Source organism: Protopterus annectens, chromosome 4.part0 (genome assembly GCF_019279795.1).
Source record: "Protopterus annectens isolate FY-2018-M chromosome 4.part0, PAN1.0, whole genome shotgun sequence".
Classification (NCBI taxonomy): domain Eukaryota; kingdom Metazoa; phylum Chordata; order Ceratodontiformes; family Protopteridae; genus Protopterus; species Protopterus annectens.
Window position 1 is genome coordinate 1,081,101,232 of NC_056733.1, and position 19,667 is coordinate 1,081,120,898.

A 19,667-nucleotide genomic window follows, 5' to 3' on the forward strand; every position below is an offset into this window, starting at 1 on the left:
ACCTTAACCATTAAAGGCACCACCCTACTTTACCCTTTGTGAATACCCTTGTGGTAGCAGAAAGACTAAAAAGTCTAGCTCCTGTCATTGCCTTCTGCAGCTTTCAAAGGTGAGAATCAAACCTTTTATCTGTGCAGTAAACACCTTAACCATTAAAGGCACCACCCTACTTTACCCTTTGTGAATACCCTTGTGGTAGCAGAAAGACTAAAAAGTCTAGCTCCTGTCATTGCCTTCTGCAGCCCTTTCAGATGTTTCCTTATCTAGATGATCTCATTCAGGTGCCTAAGATCTTCTTCCTACTCATCTGCAGTTTATTACAGATGTTCTGGCCCATCAGATTTTCACTCTGAACCTAAAGTCGTTTTGCATATTTCTGTCCAATGATCAGATTTTCCTAGGATGCAGACTCACCCCATTATCAATGACAGATTTTTTTTTTCCAGCAGACAACATTCTTTTCCTGATGAATTACTTTCAGAACATTTTTCCCCTTGGATGTTACCTTTGCCAGAGAGATTCTTAGGAATCATCGATGCCATGTACCCTCTGATACCTTATACCAGACTTCATATGAAGAAGGTTCTGTGCTAGCTGAAGTCTGTCTTGACTTTGCTATACACTAACCTTCCCAGTTCCTCTTTTGCCTTTTATCAAGAAGCAACTTTTACAGTAGATCAACCAGATATCACTGAACCCAGGAGTGTCATTTCAGATTCCTTCCCCTTGCCAGAGTTTGTTTACAGATGCATCAGTTTTGGCGTGAGGTGCTTGTTCCAGGGACTTAAGGTCTAAAGGGGTGAGCGCTTAAGAAAAAGTACTACAAAATTAAAGGAGAAGGTCTCTAATTTTAGCTGTTCAATCTGTACATTACCTCTGGGTCTCTTTCAGATCTACACAGTTGTTATGGTACATCAACAAGCAGGAGGAGGTACCAAGTCATACAGCCTCTGGAGGTTAACACGGATAGTCATTCAAACACAAACTTTGCTAAACATAGAAGTCTTTCTGGATATTGTCCCATCAGTGGGGTACTGCACAGGTGAATCTTTCTCCTGCATCCACAACAGGCAACTCCAGCTGGTTTATTCAAGACCTCCATACCGTCAGGCTTGCAGATGAGATGCCATGACCTCTTCTTAAACACAGAAGTTCCTTTACGTTTACCCTCTAAAAAGATCAAGAAAAATCTTATTTGTGACTCCCTTTTGGCCCCAGCAGTATTGCCTCTGACCAAATGAAACCAGAAGGGGGAACCAATAACCACACATTACCTCACAAGACAGACTTGTTCACACAGAACAAATTGATTCACCCAGTTTACAGAATTTAAACCTGACTGAGTGACATAATTTTAATTCCTTTTATACATCAATTTTTCTGGGAATATGCTTAAGATTTACAGGAGGACAGAAAACCAAGTACAAGGAAATCTTAAATCTCCACATGGAAAGGGTTCTTCTTTTAGTGTCAAAGCAATAATCAGGACCCTTATCACCAGGGTATTCCTGACATTCTGACATATTTGTCACTATTGCTCAATGCTGAACTGGCAAGTGCATATGTCTCTCAACTTACTAACTCTGATCTGCCACTTTCATCACAATTTGAGGTTGAACAGTTATTGAAGAACATCCTGCATATACAGTTACCAAGATCAGCTCTCATTCCTCCTTGGGACATGAACTATGCCCTGGAAAATTCTGAGCCGGACTTCTCTAAAATTGTATACTTGAAAAATGGTGTTGCTAGTAGCTGTGGTTTCTAGTAAGTGGGTTTCAGAGTTGCAAGCCTCTGAACTAATCCTTTCAATGACCAAGGCTGGTAATCTCTCATTGAATGAGACCATCTTTTTTCAGAATAAGAGGCTGAGATTCCTGCATTCCTTGGATGTGCACAGACAGTTTAGGTTTTACAAACACACAAAACCAAACCTATCAGAAAGTCAGATCAGCTTTCTGTTTACTTCCAGGACAAAACCTTGAGTGATACTATTTCCGAGTAGCCTTGGATATCAAATTAGAGAGAGACTTTTTCTGTTTCTTCCATGCCAAGCACCTTCTGGATCCAGTTAAAACATGTCCAAAGCAGAGCTGCTGCTTCCTCATGGGCTTTCTTCAAGAGTCTGGCAGCTAGAACTTTTCTTGAAGCAGCAACTTTGTCTTTTGTTTATACACCTACAAAACATTATATGGTTTATTTTCTAGGTCTTTTTGGATCATAATCCTGGTCAGGTTTCCTCTTCCCTATTTTCTTAAACAGCTTTGGGAATCTCTCATCAGTTAATACTGCTGCAGCACTGACAAACAAAAAAAACATAGCACAGTTGGAGGAATTTAGAACAGATGATCACTGTTGTATTACTATGCCACCCTGCCCCTTTATCTTGGGCTAAGGTGAATGCCTTATTTTTCCTACTACTTCTTTGACTTACACATTTGTAAACAGCTCTCTGCTTCCATTCCTTATCTGGGACAAGAAAGTTCTGAATAAGTCATGTCCATACATCCTTTAAGTACCCCTGGCTCCATAGGGTTGAGACCTCATGTCAGCCATACTGTAACGCTGAGAGAATCCAAGCTTTGATATGCTGGCCAAATGTATGTCTGCCCTTAGCACGTATATCCCAGTTATCAGAAATGCAAAAGAGAGGAATGAGGTTTAAAATATGGCAGGAGTTAAATGACTGGGTAGAATGTAAGTGATGTATAATGTCAGTATGGTTTGTAATGTAAAATGCTTGCAACTGGGATTGTGTTGGTGTGGTTTGTTTTTATTTATATAAAAATGTATGACTGCTTATATTGTAAGTAATCTTTTAATACAGATGTTTCTTAAAAGGGGGGTAAAAAATGAATAAATTATGCAATGCTGCTTAGGTTATATGATGTATAGCAAAATATGCAATATATGTTTGTTAATGTTAATTTTTAATACACGGACTGCTTTTGTATAAATGTAAATGTGCCTAGGTAAAAAGTGATAACTCAATAAAGGTGTTTAAAAACTACAACAGTGGTCAGATGTACTATTATGCTAATTTCTTAAACAACTGTACTTTGTTGACTTCTATGCAAATTATGGCAAGGTTTAACAGTTAAAACTCACTGCGTCTTAGCAGCAGACATCCTTCATATACTTCTTCAGGACTATTTTTAAATCTGTACTACAGGTCCATAAAGTGACACTAAAATGTCATCAGTTATGTTACCCATTACATGAGGTGGTTAAATTAATTACTGACATTTGTTGATTGGGACAGGAGACCATTTTCAGCAGAGGCCTGGGGAGATCAGCTCCACAAACACATTACGATTATACAGTATTTTAAAAGAATTTAAAGAAATTGCAGTACAATATAACAAAATGAGAAAGAAATTGTGGGAAGTTACAATATCAAAGGGGGAAAACAGTAATTTACAATACACTTTTTTTTTCGGGGGAGGGATACTGAAATAAGTTGAACATTAAGAACGGAAAAGATCACTGAGGGGTAAGTGAGGTTGAAATAATAAATGAAAGAAAGGCACTAATGGGGTAGTTTTAAAGGGGTGAGGGATTAGAATGATCTTACTACAAATCTCACCAACCTTAACTGAGTTGTTTAAAGTAACTTACAAAAAGAGTTTCCTTTCTGGTTTTGATGGGTAATGCTTGGGGTAAGCTAGGGGGAGGCTCAAGAAGAGCATGATGTTTATTTGGATAAACATCCTACTTTCCATGAGCCTTCCTCTAGCTTACACTTGGTTAAGGTTTGCTTTTACAGGGTACTTGGATTATAAATTAGCACAAAATTACACAATTTGTACACTGTGTTCCCAAGAAATTATGCTGTTTGTGAAGAATGACAGTTACAAAACACACAAATCACTGTTTTTAAGCAGTGCAGATGCAATTCAAGAGATCATTCTGCAGGTATGTGGTGCTGTTGCATCTCAGGAAAACAAAGTATGCTGAACTGTAGACTCTGGAACATTTTCCCCAACTGAAAACCATTTAGTTAAGGTGAAGAGACAGTTTTGTTTCCCTTTTTCATCACTTACCATATCGAACCCACAGTTTGGGTTGTATCCCTGAACACTCTCTGACCAAGATTGGAAACTCTGGGTTTGCCTTCTTTAAAGTCACATAGTGCTGCTCAATGAAGTCTCTGTAAACAAAAACAAACCGGTCACCTTCACAGCATATCAGAAGGATGGACTACAATACAGTAATATTACACACATCATTAATAGTGTATATGCACGCAACTCCCCCTTTACTACTATAATCCCATGCCAACAGAACACAGAGCTTAACTGGCTCAGTGCACATGCTAAATGAAGAATACCACTTAGTTTCTGAGAGTCCATAAAATAATCCAAGAAGTGAAGGAAAGCAGCATAGCAACTACTATCAAGGTGGCACTGAACTGGTTTACTCTAGTGTGGCATATATAAATCCTAGTCATTTCTGCAAAGGAGAATTAAAATGTTAGACGGTATTCCAGTTGTGCAACATGTGGAACCAATGTGTGCTCCAACACTAGATACTGCTATGACTACAAAAACAAAAATTATTCTCTTAATTACTCACTTAATGCAGGGCAGAGTCACAGGGGAGTCGCTGCCAATTCCACACAGTGGGGCACAAGGTCTATGAATAGGGTTGCCAAACTGTCACGACAGAGACAGTCTGTCATACGCATGGGCACTGCACATACAATTGCAGACAAAGTATCACCAAGTCACCCAAAACAAGTCTTTTGTATGTGGACAGAAATTGGAACACCTGCTTAAACTGTGCAAACATAGGGAGAATGTGCTACCTCCAACCAAAAGGCACCCCAGGCAAGAGCCAAACTATGGAATGAACAGCTGTGAAGCAGAGATACTAACTAAGTGCTATACTAAAAAGTGTTCTTTTAGGTAATCATAACATCTACACTTTCGCCCACCCCAACCAGAAGCAAACTGCTGAGGATATAAACTATTGCCTATTCCTGAATCACACTAGTTGACAGTTTTTTGCTGTTTACTGTGGGCTGTAAGATTCTATGGTCTACTTGCCATTTAAAATACACAAAAGTTATGTACTTACCATAACGATAGATCCATGTTCTCCTTCTGTCTGGTTCAACTTGTGGGTTACTGGATCTGACTCTGATCTGAGACTGGCCATATACCAAAGACTTAAGCTTGCTGAACTCTGCCTATAATCCCTCACTCACTAAGACTACCTCAGTTAGAGTTTACCCCATAGTGTCCAAACTGACACAGCTCAATCTCAACAGGAAAATATTAAGGATCCCAACACAGGAGGAAAAGCAAACTCCCTGACTCAAGTCATCCTAGAACTGAGAACTCACCATAATGGCAGGGGCAGAAGGGAATAAAGTTTGAACCAGATGGAGAGAGAGAACACGGATCCATCATTATGATAAATACATAACTTTCATATCCCATGTCTTTTCCTTCTGGATTCAAACCTGTGGGACAAGAGTTCCCAGCCTCATAAACCCTAAGGAGGTCGTATGGAAGGATACTGCGCAATATAGTGGAACCAAAAGAAGCTCTAGCCCTTGACTAATGTCTGATTTGTAGTGGAACAGACAAGTTTTGAGGGGCCATTCAAGTAGCTGCTGCATGACTGTCATCCAATGCAGCCCTGGAGAATAAAGCTGTAGAAGTAGCCATAGTTCTAGTAGAATGATTCCTTTATTTTATCTGGCAAGGACTATTCCTTTCAAACCATACCATACCCAAAAGTAATATAATCAGATGGCCACTTAGAGAGTAACCTTAGACACTGGAAATGTCCAACCAGGCCTTGGAAAAAGGAAAGAAATAACCACATTTAGAGACTTTCTGAAATAGTTGGTTCTGTTCAAGTAAAACCTCAGATGTCCATGTATTTCAAGATAGTGCAGTAAGGAATTCCCCCTTGTTGAAAAATTTAGGAAAAACCACTGGCAAGTGAAGGGACTGACTGAACTTGTTCTCTGTAGTCATCTTAGGACGAAAGGAAAGATTCATATAAAGGGACACCCTGTCTTTAATGAAAAAAAGAAGTACAAAGGTACCAAAGAGAGGGCCAGCAGTTCTGACACCCACTTGGTGGAAGTAACAGCCACCAATAACAAGGTCTTCCAAGACAGCAATTTCAAGTCAGCCACTGCAGAAGGTTTAAAGGGAAGTGTGTAGCCAGCACCTGAAACATGAAGGGTAATCCCATGGAGGGACAGGGTCCCAGACCAGAGGATGCAACAAAAAGATAACATTTTGAGTGCTTTCCTCAAGTGTTAGAGCAGCCAAATGCACATTATCCTTACAAATGTGAAAATTAGAAATAGCTGCCAGTTTCCAATTGCTCCTTAATAGTAGGATAACTGGAACCAGAGTTAAACAATCCTGCTAAAAGGTACAGAATGACCTCCATAGGGGCTGAAAATGGGTCAAGCAAAATATTCCCACTTACTAGTAGAAGACTGCTGTAGCATCACAATGTAATATAACTGAACCAGACATAGCACAGTTAGAGGAATTTAGAACAGTAGGATCACTGTTGTATTCTATGCCCCCCTGCCCCTTTTTCTTGGGCCAAGGTGAATGCCTTATTTTTCCTACTACTTCTTTGACTTAAACAGCTCTCTCTGCTTCCATTCCTTATCTGGGGCAAGAAAGTTCTGAATAAGTCACGTCCATGCATCCTTTAAGTACCCCTGGCTCCATAGGGTTGAGACCTCACGTCAGTCATACTGTAACGCTGAGAGAATCCAAGCTTTGATATGCTGGCCAAATGTATGTCTGCCCTTAGCGCTTATATCCCCCATCAGTTATCAGAACTGCAAAAGGGAGGAATGAGGTTTAAAATATGGCAGGAGTTAAATGATTGGGTAGAATGTAAGTGATGTATAATGTCAGTATGGTTTGTAATGTAAAATGCTTGCAACTATGATTGTGTTGGTGTGGTTTGTTTTTATTTATATAAAAATGTACGACTGCTCTTCAGCTCTTCACTTTCAACTAATGGAGTGGTACAATCTGCATATCTGAAGTTAAAATTTCTCCTAGCCAGTTCTAACTTAGCATTTTGCATGATGTATTCAGCATATAAACTGAAGCAGTAAGGTTATCCAGAAGCAAAATGAATAATTATCAGATTTAACAGTCAGAAGATCTGAGAATGTTGACACTGCTACCCTACCCCCTTTACCACCCACATTCCTTAGGATTTCTGCTCTCACCAACTTGGCATAAACCCACCCACTATATTCCATTACCCTATTTTTCCACCCTCACCCACTACATTCCATTACACAATTTCTCCACCTAATCTAAACTCCCTCCCCATCCCACAATCACCTACCCACCTAATCTTCAGCAGATCACATCTGATTTTTCACATTATTCTTCCCTGTGTTCATATTCATTTTCTTCTCCCACTCTAAAACCCTCTGTCACACTACTAGCTACTTTTTCCTCGTAACTCTCATCCCAATTATACTTCAACTCTACCTCATAAGCCCTCTACTGTTCTATTTCTCATTCCTTACTTCCTATCATATAGAACTGAATTATCTACAACCATCTCCTACACACACCCACCACATAACTCAAGACACTCTTCTACCCTTCTTAAATCTCTCATTCTGTTTAATATCTCCAGTACACAACTCCTTAAGCACTAAATACTCACTCCTACTTCACTCAAATACAAATTCCTTACCTACTACAACTACACTTCCAAACCCACCACACTAACAAACTTTTCTACTTGATGGGGACATCCATCTCAATCCAGGCCCCCCTGACCCCCACACATCCCACCACTTACTAGTCACCAATCTCCCCTCACCCTCTTTGCTACCAAAGACCTCACTACCTACTCAATTAACTTAAAGCCTACTTAACAAAATTACAGATAGTCCATTACTCTCCATATATCCGTACACTATCCGAAACATGGCTAAAATCACATCTCGAACACAGACCTTACCCCCCACTCTAACAACATCTACCATCTAGATAGGAACACCATAAAAAGGGGGAAGAGTATCAATACTGTACTCAGAGCAATTCAACTTACCCCCCAACCAGTAGCTCTCCCAAACTTCTACCCAGCCGAGCTACTTATTTTGAATTGTCACCTAAACCCACAAAAGAAATTTGTTATTACAGCCATCTATATTCCACCTGGAAATAACATTCCTATCCTAGAACCCATCCTTTCATGGATTTCTCTCCACATCCCCTACAAGACTATTATCCTTGGAGACGTCAACAGTGATGAGCAAAAACTATCAACAACCTCTCCAGATCTTAACATTAATCTCCATGGCTTCAACCAACTCATTACAACACCCCTTCACTTCAATAAAAACAATAGTGCCACCCTAGACTTGATCGAAACCTATACCAAAACATAGGCAAACTACCAAATCTGGTGTACCATAATCCAGATCCTACAATTGGCAGACCCTACCCCTATCCAAACAATACTCCAAGAAACCGCCACCCAACTAAACTATTTTCATTGAATCTATTCACAAACTAACTCGCACATACCAAAGTAAAAGTCTTCCTCCCAACTTTCCCAACACTACCAATATCACCCCTTTTTCTCTAAACCATGGTCCCACTGCTTACATAAAATCTCTTCTACTTACACTAAAACCATGCTCCCCCTCTGCAGATAACCTTCCTCCCCTCCTCCTTAAACTCACAGCTCACTCAATAAGCCTACCCTGTCTCTACTCGTAAACAGGTCAATCCAAGAATCTACTGTGACTGACATTTGGAAATCATTTCACACTATACCATCATGCAAAGGAGGCAACTCCACTGATCCATCAAATTACAGACCCATAGCCATTCTCTCGCCACCCAAAAATTCTCAAAAAATGCATGCATACACAATTGGCTTCCTGATTATCTGACAAACACCTTCTAAACCCTACTCAACATGGCTTTAGGCCAAACCACAGCATATCCACTGCTCTTCTTTTACAAATACTGTTGCAGAGGCCAGAGACCCAAAACCTACTGGTGTCACATCTTTTCTTTGACCTCTCAAAAGCTTATGATGTACAGTCTCGCACTCTAAACTACTAACTAAAATAGCTGATCTCAACCTCTCCTCCTCTGCCATTCTCTGGTTCTCTATTACCTTTCCAACAGCTACAGTCAGTCAAGATGGCTTTCTACCTGCTCCCCTTTCTTACCTATCCAGACTGGTGTCCACCAGGGCTCTATTCTTGGACCTCTTCTTTTCAACATCTTCACCCACAACCTCCATTCTTCCTGCACTACCTCCTCCCTGATACAGTACGCAGACGACTCTACCCTTATCTCTTCCTCTGATGATATCTCTCACCTCCACTCTATCACTAAAAAACAAATGGCTAGCTGACAACCAACTCATCCTAAATCCCAAAACTCTGTTTTTCCCCCTAAATCTCTCTCCCGCCATAAAACCACCCTTACCATCTCATCACATGGCAACATCCTTATTAAAGCAGTTTCTCACACTAAACTTCTGGGTATTATAACTGATGACCAATTAAAATTTGACCTCCACATACACTTTTAAAAAGACAAATCAAAAATGGGTCTACTCTATAAAACAAAACCGACATCTCTCTATACTCCAAATCTTAGAGCCTTCTACTACTTATACTCTTTAAGAGCAACACTATCATGCTTTTATTACCAATCTAGCTCTGTGTTCGGTAATATTATGACATTGTGAACCTAGGTGTGATTTTTCTCTAAACTTATCTACTATTCACTCAGCATTTTATTTTGTACATACTCATGTAACCCTCTTGTCACTCAGCATTTTATTTTGTATATACTCATGTAACTCTCGTCACTGTAAATCTGTGCAATGATATAACCATGTAATTTTCTTGCTTTCTGGATGTATGATGTAACTATGTCATTTTGTTTTCTGATTATCAATGTATGGGTTTTTTTTTTTTTTTTTGGTCAGGAGCTTTTCTCCTCGGGACGCCACTGAAAACAGGCCTTTGGCTTAGCCGGACTAACCAGGTTAACAAATGGCAAATAAATAAATAATTTAAATACATACTAGCATGCACCTTACACATAGACAATTTTTGAGAAGATGACAAAATATGCACAACTCTAAAAACTTGATATTTCTGGCCATCAATGAATTGGAGAAAGGATGCATTTAACTTGAGTCAAAAAGGTTAGGTGTGTCCAGACTCGCTGGGTGAGAATCATAACTGGAATGGGGTCCAGGACCCAAGGGCTGTACTTTAGCAGTAAACAAAGAAAGGGGAACCACAACTGACAACAGCAATGAGGATTACAGACACTCAACAGGCTGCCTTCTGAAGCTTTAATCAACTGGGTCGGAGGGTAGGCATACAGAACAGCAGCCCTGAGGAGGGACTAAAAACATAATAGCTGTTGTACTTGTGTTGGATGGGGATGTGAACAGACCACAACACAGTGTGTCCCAGTGTCAAAACATCCAAGTGGCAACTCTTGGATTCAAAGATCACCCATGTGGAAAGAGAATGTTCCTGCTCCTCCAACTGTGTGCCAAAATCTCCCCAGGTTATGCATTGTTGCTAGAAACCATTGGCAGTCACCCACTGCCACACTGTCATGGCTTCCTGACAAAGAGGTTAAAGAATGGATTCCCCCAGTTTGTTCAAATACCAGACATGTCTCTCTGAAACAAAAATCACATCCTTGGAGAGAACATCCTGAAAAGCTTATAATGCGAGGAGTACTGTCCTAATCTCTAAGATGCTGATTGGCCGCCAATCTTCTGGGCAGTCCTCCCTTCAAAATGCCCCCACCCCAAATCCCAGAAGATAGGTGTTGTGACCATACTGGGGGACAGGGGAGATGAATGGTCTCCTGAAGGATACCAAGGGGAACTCCAAACCCAACCTGATCTGGTTTTGACAGACCTTTGTCAACACAATGGGAACTCCACTGGATGTCAGGTAAGGGCACTGCACCATCAGTGTTCACTGCAGAACTCTCAAGTAGTACCTTGCTAGGGGAACCAAGCAGTTAGCGACCGCCGAAAGTCCAGTCTGAGAAAAAGATGAAAAAGAGGTTTTGGGCAACAGAGCAAGGAAAGGGCTAGACCGCACATGGCTGACACTGTGGAAACAAGTCTTGCAACATGAGAAACTGTGTCCAAGTGGCAGCCTATGAACTCTTATTTGCACTGGGAGAAGACTGGACTTTTTGTGATTCCCAAGCACCTGCACAGTTGCGGATAGGTGTCCCTGGCCCTGAATAAAGATGTTCTTGTGGAGGCGGTTAGGAGCCAATCATCCAGGCAAGGAAAGACCTGTAACCTCTGTACCCTTAGCCAGGCTGCCATGACAGAAATACACTTGAACACCCGGAAGCAGTGTGAAGACCAAGCAGCAGTGCTCACAGTTTGCAAGACTTGGCTCCTAACTGGAAGTGCAGAAACCTCCTAAAACATCTCACAATCTTTATATGATGGTAGGTGTTCTTGAGTGCATCTGGTCATCCTTCCTGAAGGAAAGCAGAATGGGCTGCACCATGACTGTCCACAGTTTGGCCTGTTTCACAAAATGATTCAACCAGCTGAAATTCAAAAGTGGCCTGATGTCTTTGCTCTTCTTTGGAACCAAAAAGAACCTTAAATAGACCCCTGATCTGCATAGATCTAGTGGGACCTCTTGGATGGCCAACAGCTTTTGAATTTTCAATTGCTGCATCCCTTTTATGATGGGGTGGCACATCTGGGAAATGTTTAGGATTTAAATTGCAAGCTTCCAATAATGGAACTGTATGGCATCTGGATACTACTCATAACACCCATGTGTCTGAGATGATGTCTTCACAAGCTTCCATATGTACAGACAAATGACCCAGACTGCCTCTAGAGCCGGACAGTCTGGCAACCATTCAGGGTAGTTGAAAAGGCCTTCTGGAGAAGACTCTGTGAAAGCCCTGAATATGTGGACCACCCCTGCCTTGAGGGTGGCACCCATTGTGCTTACCCCCACCCCTCCCCTCAGGGGGAAGAAGGGGCTTCCTGAAAAGACTGCTATGCTCTTCTTAAAAAAATAAAAAAAGAAAGAGACCTTTTACCCCTTGTGGTTTTAACAGAAGGTCCTCTGAGGGCTAGCAAAATGTACTCCGATGATAGTGTCTTCCAATCCATCAAATGGAGTATTAGCAACAGACTGTAAAGTCAGCAGCAAAGTCTCTGGAGTGTGCTGTGTCCCAATTACTAGACACTTCAGACATAATATTACACTGAAAGCTATGTCAAGCAAGAGAGACAGCCACATTGACTTTGAGGGAGTTGCACTGATCCACAGGATCACCTCTGCAACTGGTCCAATGCCCAAGATTCCCTATTTGAAGGATGAACTTTACTCAGGAGGATGTCCATCTTAATGGCTGCCACCATCACAACTGCATCCACAGACATAACATTACTCTAGTGCTGCTAGACCCTGGGAGAGGAGATCATTTTATCTGGCTTCCTAGGGAATGTTTCCACCTTATCAGGCATTTTCCGTGCTCTCTAGGACACAGAGTAAAATAGGATATCCAGAGGGGGAAACCTCTCAGGACTTGGAGGGGCCCTCTCCAAAAAATACAGACCACTCTGGAGCTGGGGCTTCAGCAGTCCAGCCCTTGTGCTGGCGAAGTAGCTGCAAAAGATTGCTGCAGGAGGCATCCTTGTGGGGGGGACTTAGGGGGCCCCTCTCCTTCCTTCGATGTTGGTATCCTCTGTGAGGGACTCTTCAGGAGGAGAGTCCAGGTGCTTAGTCTTGCACCTCCTCTTGCCATTAACGTCCCAACTTGGAGAATCCGGGGGGGGGGGGGAGATGCCAGAGGACCTGAAGGAAGGGTAGACTGGAGACCACATGGGGTGAGCTGTCCGAGCAGCTGACCACTCCTTCTCCTGATGGGAGAATATCCCCTCTATGGAGTCAGAGGCAGAAACTAAAGAAGGCTACCTAGGATCCAGAGATCTCAAAGACACACTGGACTCTGGAGCTTCTCCAGCCTGTCCCAATGACAAGACTGGAGCCAAACTATCAAAAGCAGAGGCCTCATGCGAGAGAAACTACCCAGACACTGGAATCAAACATGACCCAGACACCCCAGTCTCAGTGTGCTGGCTCCATGGCCCACTTCACTCAAATGCAGCCGGAGTCTAGGAAACCAAGATAGGAGAAGGAGTCAAAATCTATCAAGCCGTCAGCTCCAACCCTAAGGGAGGAAAGGCAACTGGCTCAGATGACCTCAGAACCTAAGGGCCCAGGGGAGGCAACCAATGTAAAGGAGCCAAGACTTCTGGTAGAGGGCCCTAAACCAAAGCAGATCAAGTGCATAAAAAGGACATCAGATGTTCCAATGCTGCAGGTCTTAAACTCCCAACCAACTATAAAGACCAAGCTGACAAAGCCACTAAAAGAGGCTTGCCTACTGGACAATGGTTTTGTCGGCTGAATCTGAAGAGAAGATCAGATCCATGGTAGAGATGAGGATGGCTCTGCTAAGTATTCCCATGGAGTAGAAAGAAAAGGTCCTACCCGATGGTGCGCTCTTGGACAAGGGGTTAAGGACACACAGCAGGAGATGGAGCCTTATATCCGCAATTAGTGGCAAAGCAGACTGGCTCCAAGCCAACAATGGGGGAAGGCAAGGGACATGAACAGGAAGAGATTATTATTTTTGGTCTCCCCTTCAATGCAATGGGGTCCCTGGAGCCCTGCTTGTGACCTGACCAGACTTCTCCCCTTCCCCTTCGCTGCAAGTTGATGGCACAAGGGGATTCAAGATGGGCAGCCCCCCAACAATATACGCACCTGTTGTGGGAGTTGTGACAGGAGCTTGCAACCAGAAGCTATTCACGTTAAACCACTTCAGCATTCTCCATACTCAGATACTTAACCACTCAAAACTAACAAGAACAAACCTAAAAAGCACAGCAAACAACACTAGGAATCCAAACTAGGTGCTAGCAAAACAAAACCTAATCCTAAACCTACATTTCACATGGTCTAATCTCCTACAAAATGAAACATGCTAAACTACAAAAACCCACACATAAGAAAATGATTGTAGAGGAAAAAGCAATCTAGATTACACTCTGGTGGAGAAAACGACCAAGCTGTCCAGGAATGGCGGTAAACGAGCTGTGAGGTAATCCCACAGACAGGGATTATAGGTACAGGAGTTGGAGCTTGGTGAGCTGAAGTCTTTAGTATATGGCCAGTCTCGGATAAGATGACCCACAAGTTGAATCCAGATGGGAAAAGTTGCATCAGATCATTGTTTACCTCACTTCACCGCCACAGCTTTTTACCAAACTGCTGTTTTCCAAAGGCAAACAAAAGAAACCAAGTAGGATTGGATTTGGTCTGAACATTACCAACCTGGTTAACAGACGAGTTAAAAAATATTATGGGTATAAGAGCTGTAAACATCCTCACCCCAAAGAAAAGGTTACACAAGATGAAGCTCGTTTCAGTTACTCTTTTAACACCCAATTAACTTGCTTGACAAATCCCTCTAGATGTATATAGTCTGTTCCGGTAGGAAACCAGAGGAAGTAATGTGTACTTCGAAATTTAGCCAACATACCCAAAAACGTTCCCCAACTCCCAGTTCCTCAGAGTATGCACAGCAACAACAGGAGAGAGACTAACATCAGAATTCAAACCATCTTCCTCCAGTAAATGTAGATACCCAAACTATAAAATATGGTAGTTTCACTCCAAGAGGAAAAGACCACCAGCAATAACACTGATAAGGATAAGAAGAGAATGGAGAAACCGAGGGTCCCTGGCCATAACGTAATTCTAACGGCGCAATCCGAAAGGAACTAAAAAGGCATTGTGGAGAGGGAAAAGAAAAATAAACACTAGGGGGAAAAAGGAAAAAAATTCTTGTACTAGTAATCAAAGCAGTACAAAAACTGTGAGAAAGACAAAAACACGCTGTATAAATCACCCAGAGTTACTCAGTTACATGTTAAAGGCGCTACTAACAAAATCACACCGAATTCATGGCAAAATGCTGCAGCTATAATTTGTGTGAAAGAGGAGCACACAGACAACGAATATGTTCTTTAAAACAATGCAACAGTAAAAATATTTTTGGAAAGGGTCCTACAAGTTAAAAAAAGTCCTATGGGAGTATGGTTATTCCATTAACAAAACCATAAGCAAGAAAACAAAGGCTTTAAATGATGGGAAATAAAAGGAATTCCACTACTGGGAAGGGCAGACAGGGGTGGGACAGGACTGAAGGGCAAAAACAAAACTGGTGAGAGGGGGTGGAAATAATTTATCTTTATACAAATCTGAAAACTATGTTGGATTTACTTGAATCAGGATACAACCAAACACCTAGTTTTGGGTGCGTTTAATTATCCATCCATTGACTGGGTATTTTATACGTGTTCTAGCTCATTTGCCCAAAGTTTCATGAACTTTCTTAATGCCAATGCCTTGGAACACCTGGTTTACACACTCACAAGGGGCTCAAACATCCTGGATCTGGTTCTCACCAACATGGAGGACTGCTGCACCACCCCCACTCTGTAACCATCCCTGGTGAGATCTGACCACAGTCAGTCTTGCTAGAAGTAACTGTAACAAGACCCCAACCCCTTTAGCAACTAGACTAAAAAACTTCTCCCAGGACAATTACAACCTCTTGCATCACAGCATAAAATGGCTTCACAGCCCCCCCCCATGATGGAACCGACACCTATGCAAAGTTATACACCAGTGCTTTACACGAGTACCTGTACAATTGTATTGACTCTGCCATACCTGACAGAACCAAAGCAAGATCTTCAAGGAAAAACAAACCTGCCTGGTGGACAACTGCCATTAATAGGCTATACGATAGGAGAAAGAAATTGCTGTCTAAAAGGAGGAAGGAATGGTCTCAAAACTGGAAACACTCCCTCCTCAACTTAAACAAGCAAATAAGACTCCTAATAAAGTCCTCCAAAGCTAGCTACAAATCCAAATTATCTTCCATAATCCAGGATAACCACAAGGAGTTCTTTAGTTACATCTATAACCTCAAAAGGTAAGGCCCAGATTTGCAGTGAACTTATAGTTAATGGTACTACATACACATAACCTGTGCATACAACAAACCTGCGAAAGGTTCAGTGAAAACTTCACTCCCCTGTCCCAGCCAAATATTCCCCAAAGCATCTCCAACATCTGTCCCCCAACCTAGTTTCTCCAAGGAGCAGATCTTGAACACCCTTCTCCAAGGCCAAAAACACAGCCTCTATGAGACCAGACAACATCTGGGCTGTGTTCTACATGGGTTAAAACAGGAATTGGCATTGCCAGTGGGCACGCTTTTCAATCACAGCCTAAGCATTGGCTTTGCCCAGCGGAATGGAAAACCGCTACCATCATCCCCTTGCACAAAGGGGGTGCATCCACAGACCCCAGGAACTATAGATCCCTTAGTCTGACCAGCCTTATCTGCAAGGCCATGGAAAAACTCTTCATGGACCTTATTACCAAAGATATAGGAAATCTCCAAACACTCGACTCCACCCAGTTTTGCTTTGTCAAGGGGAGATCATGCCTGTTAAACTTGGTGGACTTCTTTGAGAGAGTCACCAAAGCCCTAGACGAGGACAAATCTGTGCATGTGGCCTACCTAGACTTATCCAAGGCCTTAGACAAAATCCCCTACTCGGGCATCATTGCTAAACTCACCCAGCTGGGTATCAACCCCTTAATAAAAAAAAAACAGCATCATCCTCCCCTTCATCAAGAGTGATGTTCCTGTGAACTACCATATCAGTAGCAATACCCTAAGCACACAAGTAGACAGCAACCTTAACTTGGATCACCATGTCTCCACTGTGGTAAGAAGGGCATTTTATATTGCTCATCTCATAAGTAAGGACATTACCTCCTGGGAAAAAAAAAAGTTAGAACCCCCCCCACTCCCCCTGTACTCTTCCTTCACCAGACCATTAATAGAGTACAATGTTTGGTACACCTGTAGCAACTGCAGATACCACAAAGGCTTCTTACAAAGAAAATTCAGGGTCTTCAAGATCCATCTTAAGTGGACAGATGGAAATCATTGTCACTTTACTCTGTGTCATACAGACTACTCAGGAGCGGCCTGCACTTTGCATAGAGCAATCTCTAACTCAGCTTTAATGGAAATGCTGCACATTCGCAAGTCAAATGGCACAATGGTCACTTGGTCAAAAGGATCTTAACCCGATATGTAATGAACAGAGCTCTCTGGAGAGACAGGTCTGTCTTGCAGAGGTTGCCCCACCTTTGGAACAAGTTTCCTAGTCATGTTAAGGCCCATCGTTAGCCCTATTAAGCGTAATTTGGAGGATTGGCTGGGTAACCAGAAATTCACCCTGGGGATTCCATCCATGTCCCTCTTGGAGAGGGGCAACAGGTGTTGATTTTAGTCTCTGCTTGAACTAGACACCCTTAAGAACACGGGTTGAACTTGGCTAGGCTTGTATGGGCCCTGAGGTTGTTAGCCTAGTAACCTCCTATGATCCTAATCAAGCCTTACTACTGCTATAAATGCAGCAAGGGAGTTCATTTTACCCAGTACTGCAGTGCCACCGGATACAAAAACATTACCTTATTTGGTAATCACAAGATATATCCAAATTAATATATAAAGATAGAAAATTAAGACGCTATGGAGAGTGTATCATAAGGGATGGAAGTGAGGTTGATCAACTTGTACTCTATGAAAATTAGCCACCTTTAAAAGGTGGCAGCAAGTCCCTGACAACTAGTATGCCAAGCTGGGCTGACACCCATTTGCAGTGCAGAACAGTGGGAGAAGAAGTTCCATAAGCATTTAAACAGTTGCAGCAAATACTCTGTACGTAAAAATCAACTGCCAATCATTAGCGGACCTGAGTTCCGCTGTGGCGACCCCTAACCGGGAAAAGCCGAAAGATACGACGACAGCAAATAACAGAGCATGCTTAAAATGATTACATTGTCCGGTAATGCACACAAGCCACATTACTGTACAACAGTATAAAAAGTACACACAGGCAAAGTGGAATCAAGAGATGAAAAGACAGTGGATTTGTTCACAGTCACAGTGTTCATTTAGGATGCCTGCTTCTTTGGATTACTTCATTTATGTAAAAGTTTTAAATGATAAAATACTATAATAAAATGTAGTCAGTTTGATAAATTTGTGGCAAGCTGAAAAGTGAATCACTGCTTGGTGATGGAAACAGGATATTATAAAGGAGAAGCTAGATGGGCGTTGCAGTGGGGTAGCCTTGCTGTTTCACAATCACTGAGATCATAAGCAAGGAGTTCGGGTTGTACGTGGTGAAGGCCTCGAGTAACACAGAAGCCACATGGACTGAATGCAGAATATGACTGGATTTTTTGAAATACATATGAAATGTGTGGGAGATGCTTGCAATGAATGGAAATGTATGACCAGAAGGTGGCCAAAGAAACTGAAGAACCAAGATCCATCAGCCTATGCTGAAATGGCCGACCACCCCTGCTGTTTTGCTTGGGGTGGTGTCTCTCTCCTCAAAGCTTCTGTACACTGACTAAGACTTTTTCTTCCCAGGCAAAAATCAATCTCCTCAAATTAGCCACATTAACCAACCACAATCAAAATTATACAAAAGTAGTACTTCCTCAATGCTAAAAGCCTAAATAAATAAATAAATAAATAAGAGTTGCACCAGTAGCCCTGGAAAATATCTATATATGCATAGCTGCTGAAACCCTGAAAGCATCATGACAGTTGTAGACTTTTATTGCTGGACTACTCCTCCAGATCATACAACGAATGGAGCATAAGTAGGGTGCATCTGTATTCCTATGAACCCATTTCACCTCCAAACTCATAATGCAAGACAATGACCAAAACCTCTACCACAGTATTCTAATAAACCAAATCCAGTACCACATAGCAGCCAAATACTATACCTAGTCTGACACCAGCAGACCAGGACACTTCAGCCCTCACCACACAGCCTAACGCTAACATCTTGGGTAACCAAGTATCCCTCCATTAACTGTGGAACCTACACCACCAAATAAGCATGCTCAGACTCCGAGCCCTTGACTGGGATTTGCATTAATGAAATCAGAGTCCACAATTAGCAAATAACTGGTCAAATCTGACCAAAGTGCAGTAGTATTTACTGTAGGCAAGAGACCAGAAACGCCTTGAACTCCCTTCACCTTTAGAGAGATCATCTCCAGCTAACTGATGACTTGGAAATTCAAATACCATCCTCACCTAGATGCTGCTGCTTCACACACTCCAATTTTCATAAAGAAATTCTATGCTCATCTCAAAGCTTGCAAGGAGGCCTAGGTCCCCATAAATATGGCACTATAGGTCTTAATAACAAACCCATTTGATAGAACCCTCATTATCAATCTGTACAATAAAAGCAAACTTAACACCCCATTCGCTAGAGAAGAGCTCAAAATAAGCAAATTCAAAACAAAATCAAATCCTCCAAGTGCAAGTATGAATAGAGAACTGACACATATGCCAAGGATAAGTTTAAAACCTTCTTCACTTATGTCAGAACCCTATGAAATAACCAGCAATACTGAGATTTAACAAAATAAAAAGTACCAAATACTCTACCCTAGAGAACAGTGCCAGCCAACA

General features: G+C 41.9%; 1 protein-coding gene across 2 annotated transcripts in view; it reads right to left on the minus strand.

The window, feature by feature from the left end:
* The window catches only part of NDUFA2 (NADH:ubiquinone oxidoreductase subunit A2), a 112,091-nt gene that overhangs the window by 8,431 nt on the left and 83,993 nt on the right, over window positions 1–19,667 (minus strand). For both annotated transcript variants that reach the window (XM_044069025.1, XM_044069024.1), the window contains exon 2: window positions 4,044–4,150. In XM_044069025.1, the coding sequence (XP_043924960.1) occupies window positions 4,044–4,150 (107 nt within the window). The remainder of the gene's footprint in view (window positions 1–4,043; window positions 4,151–19,667) is intronic.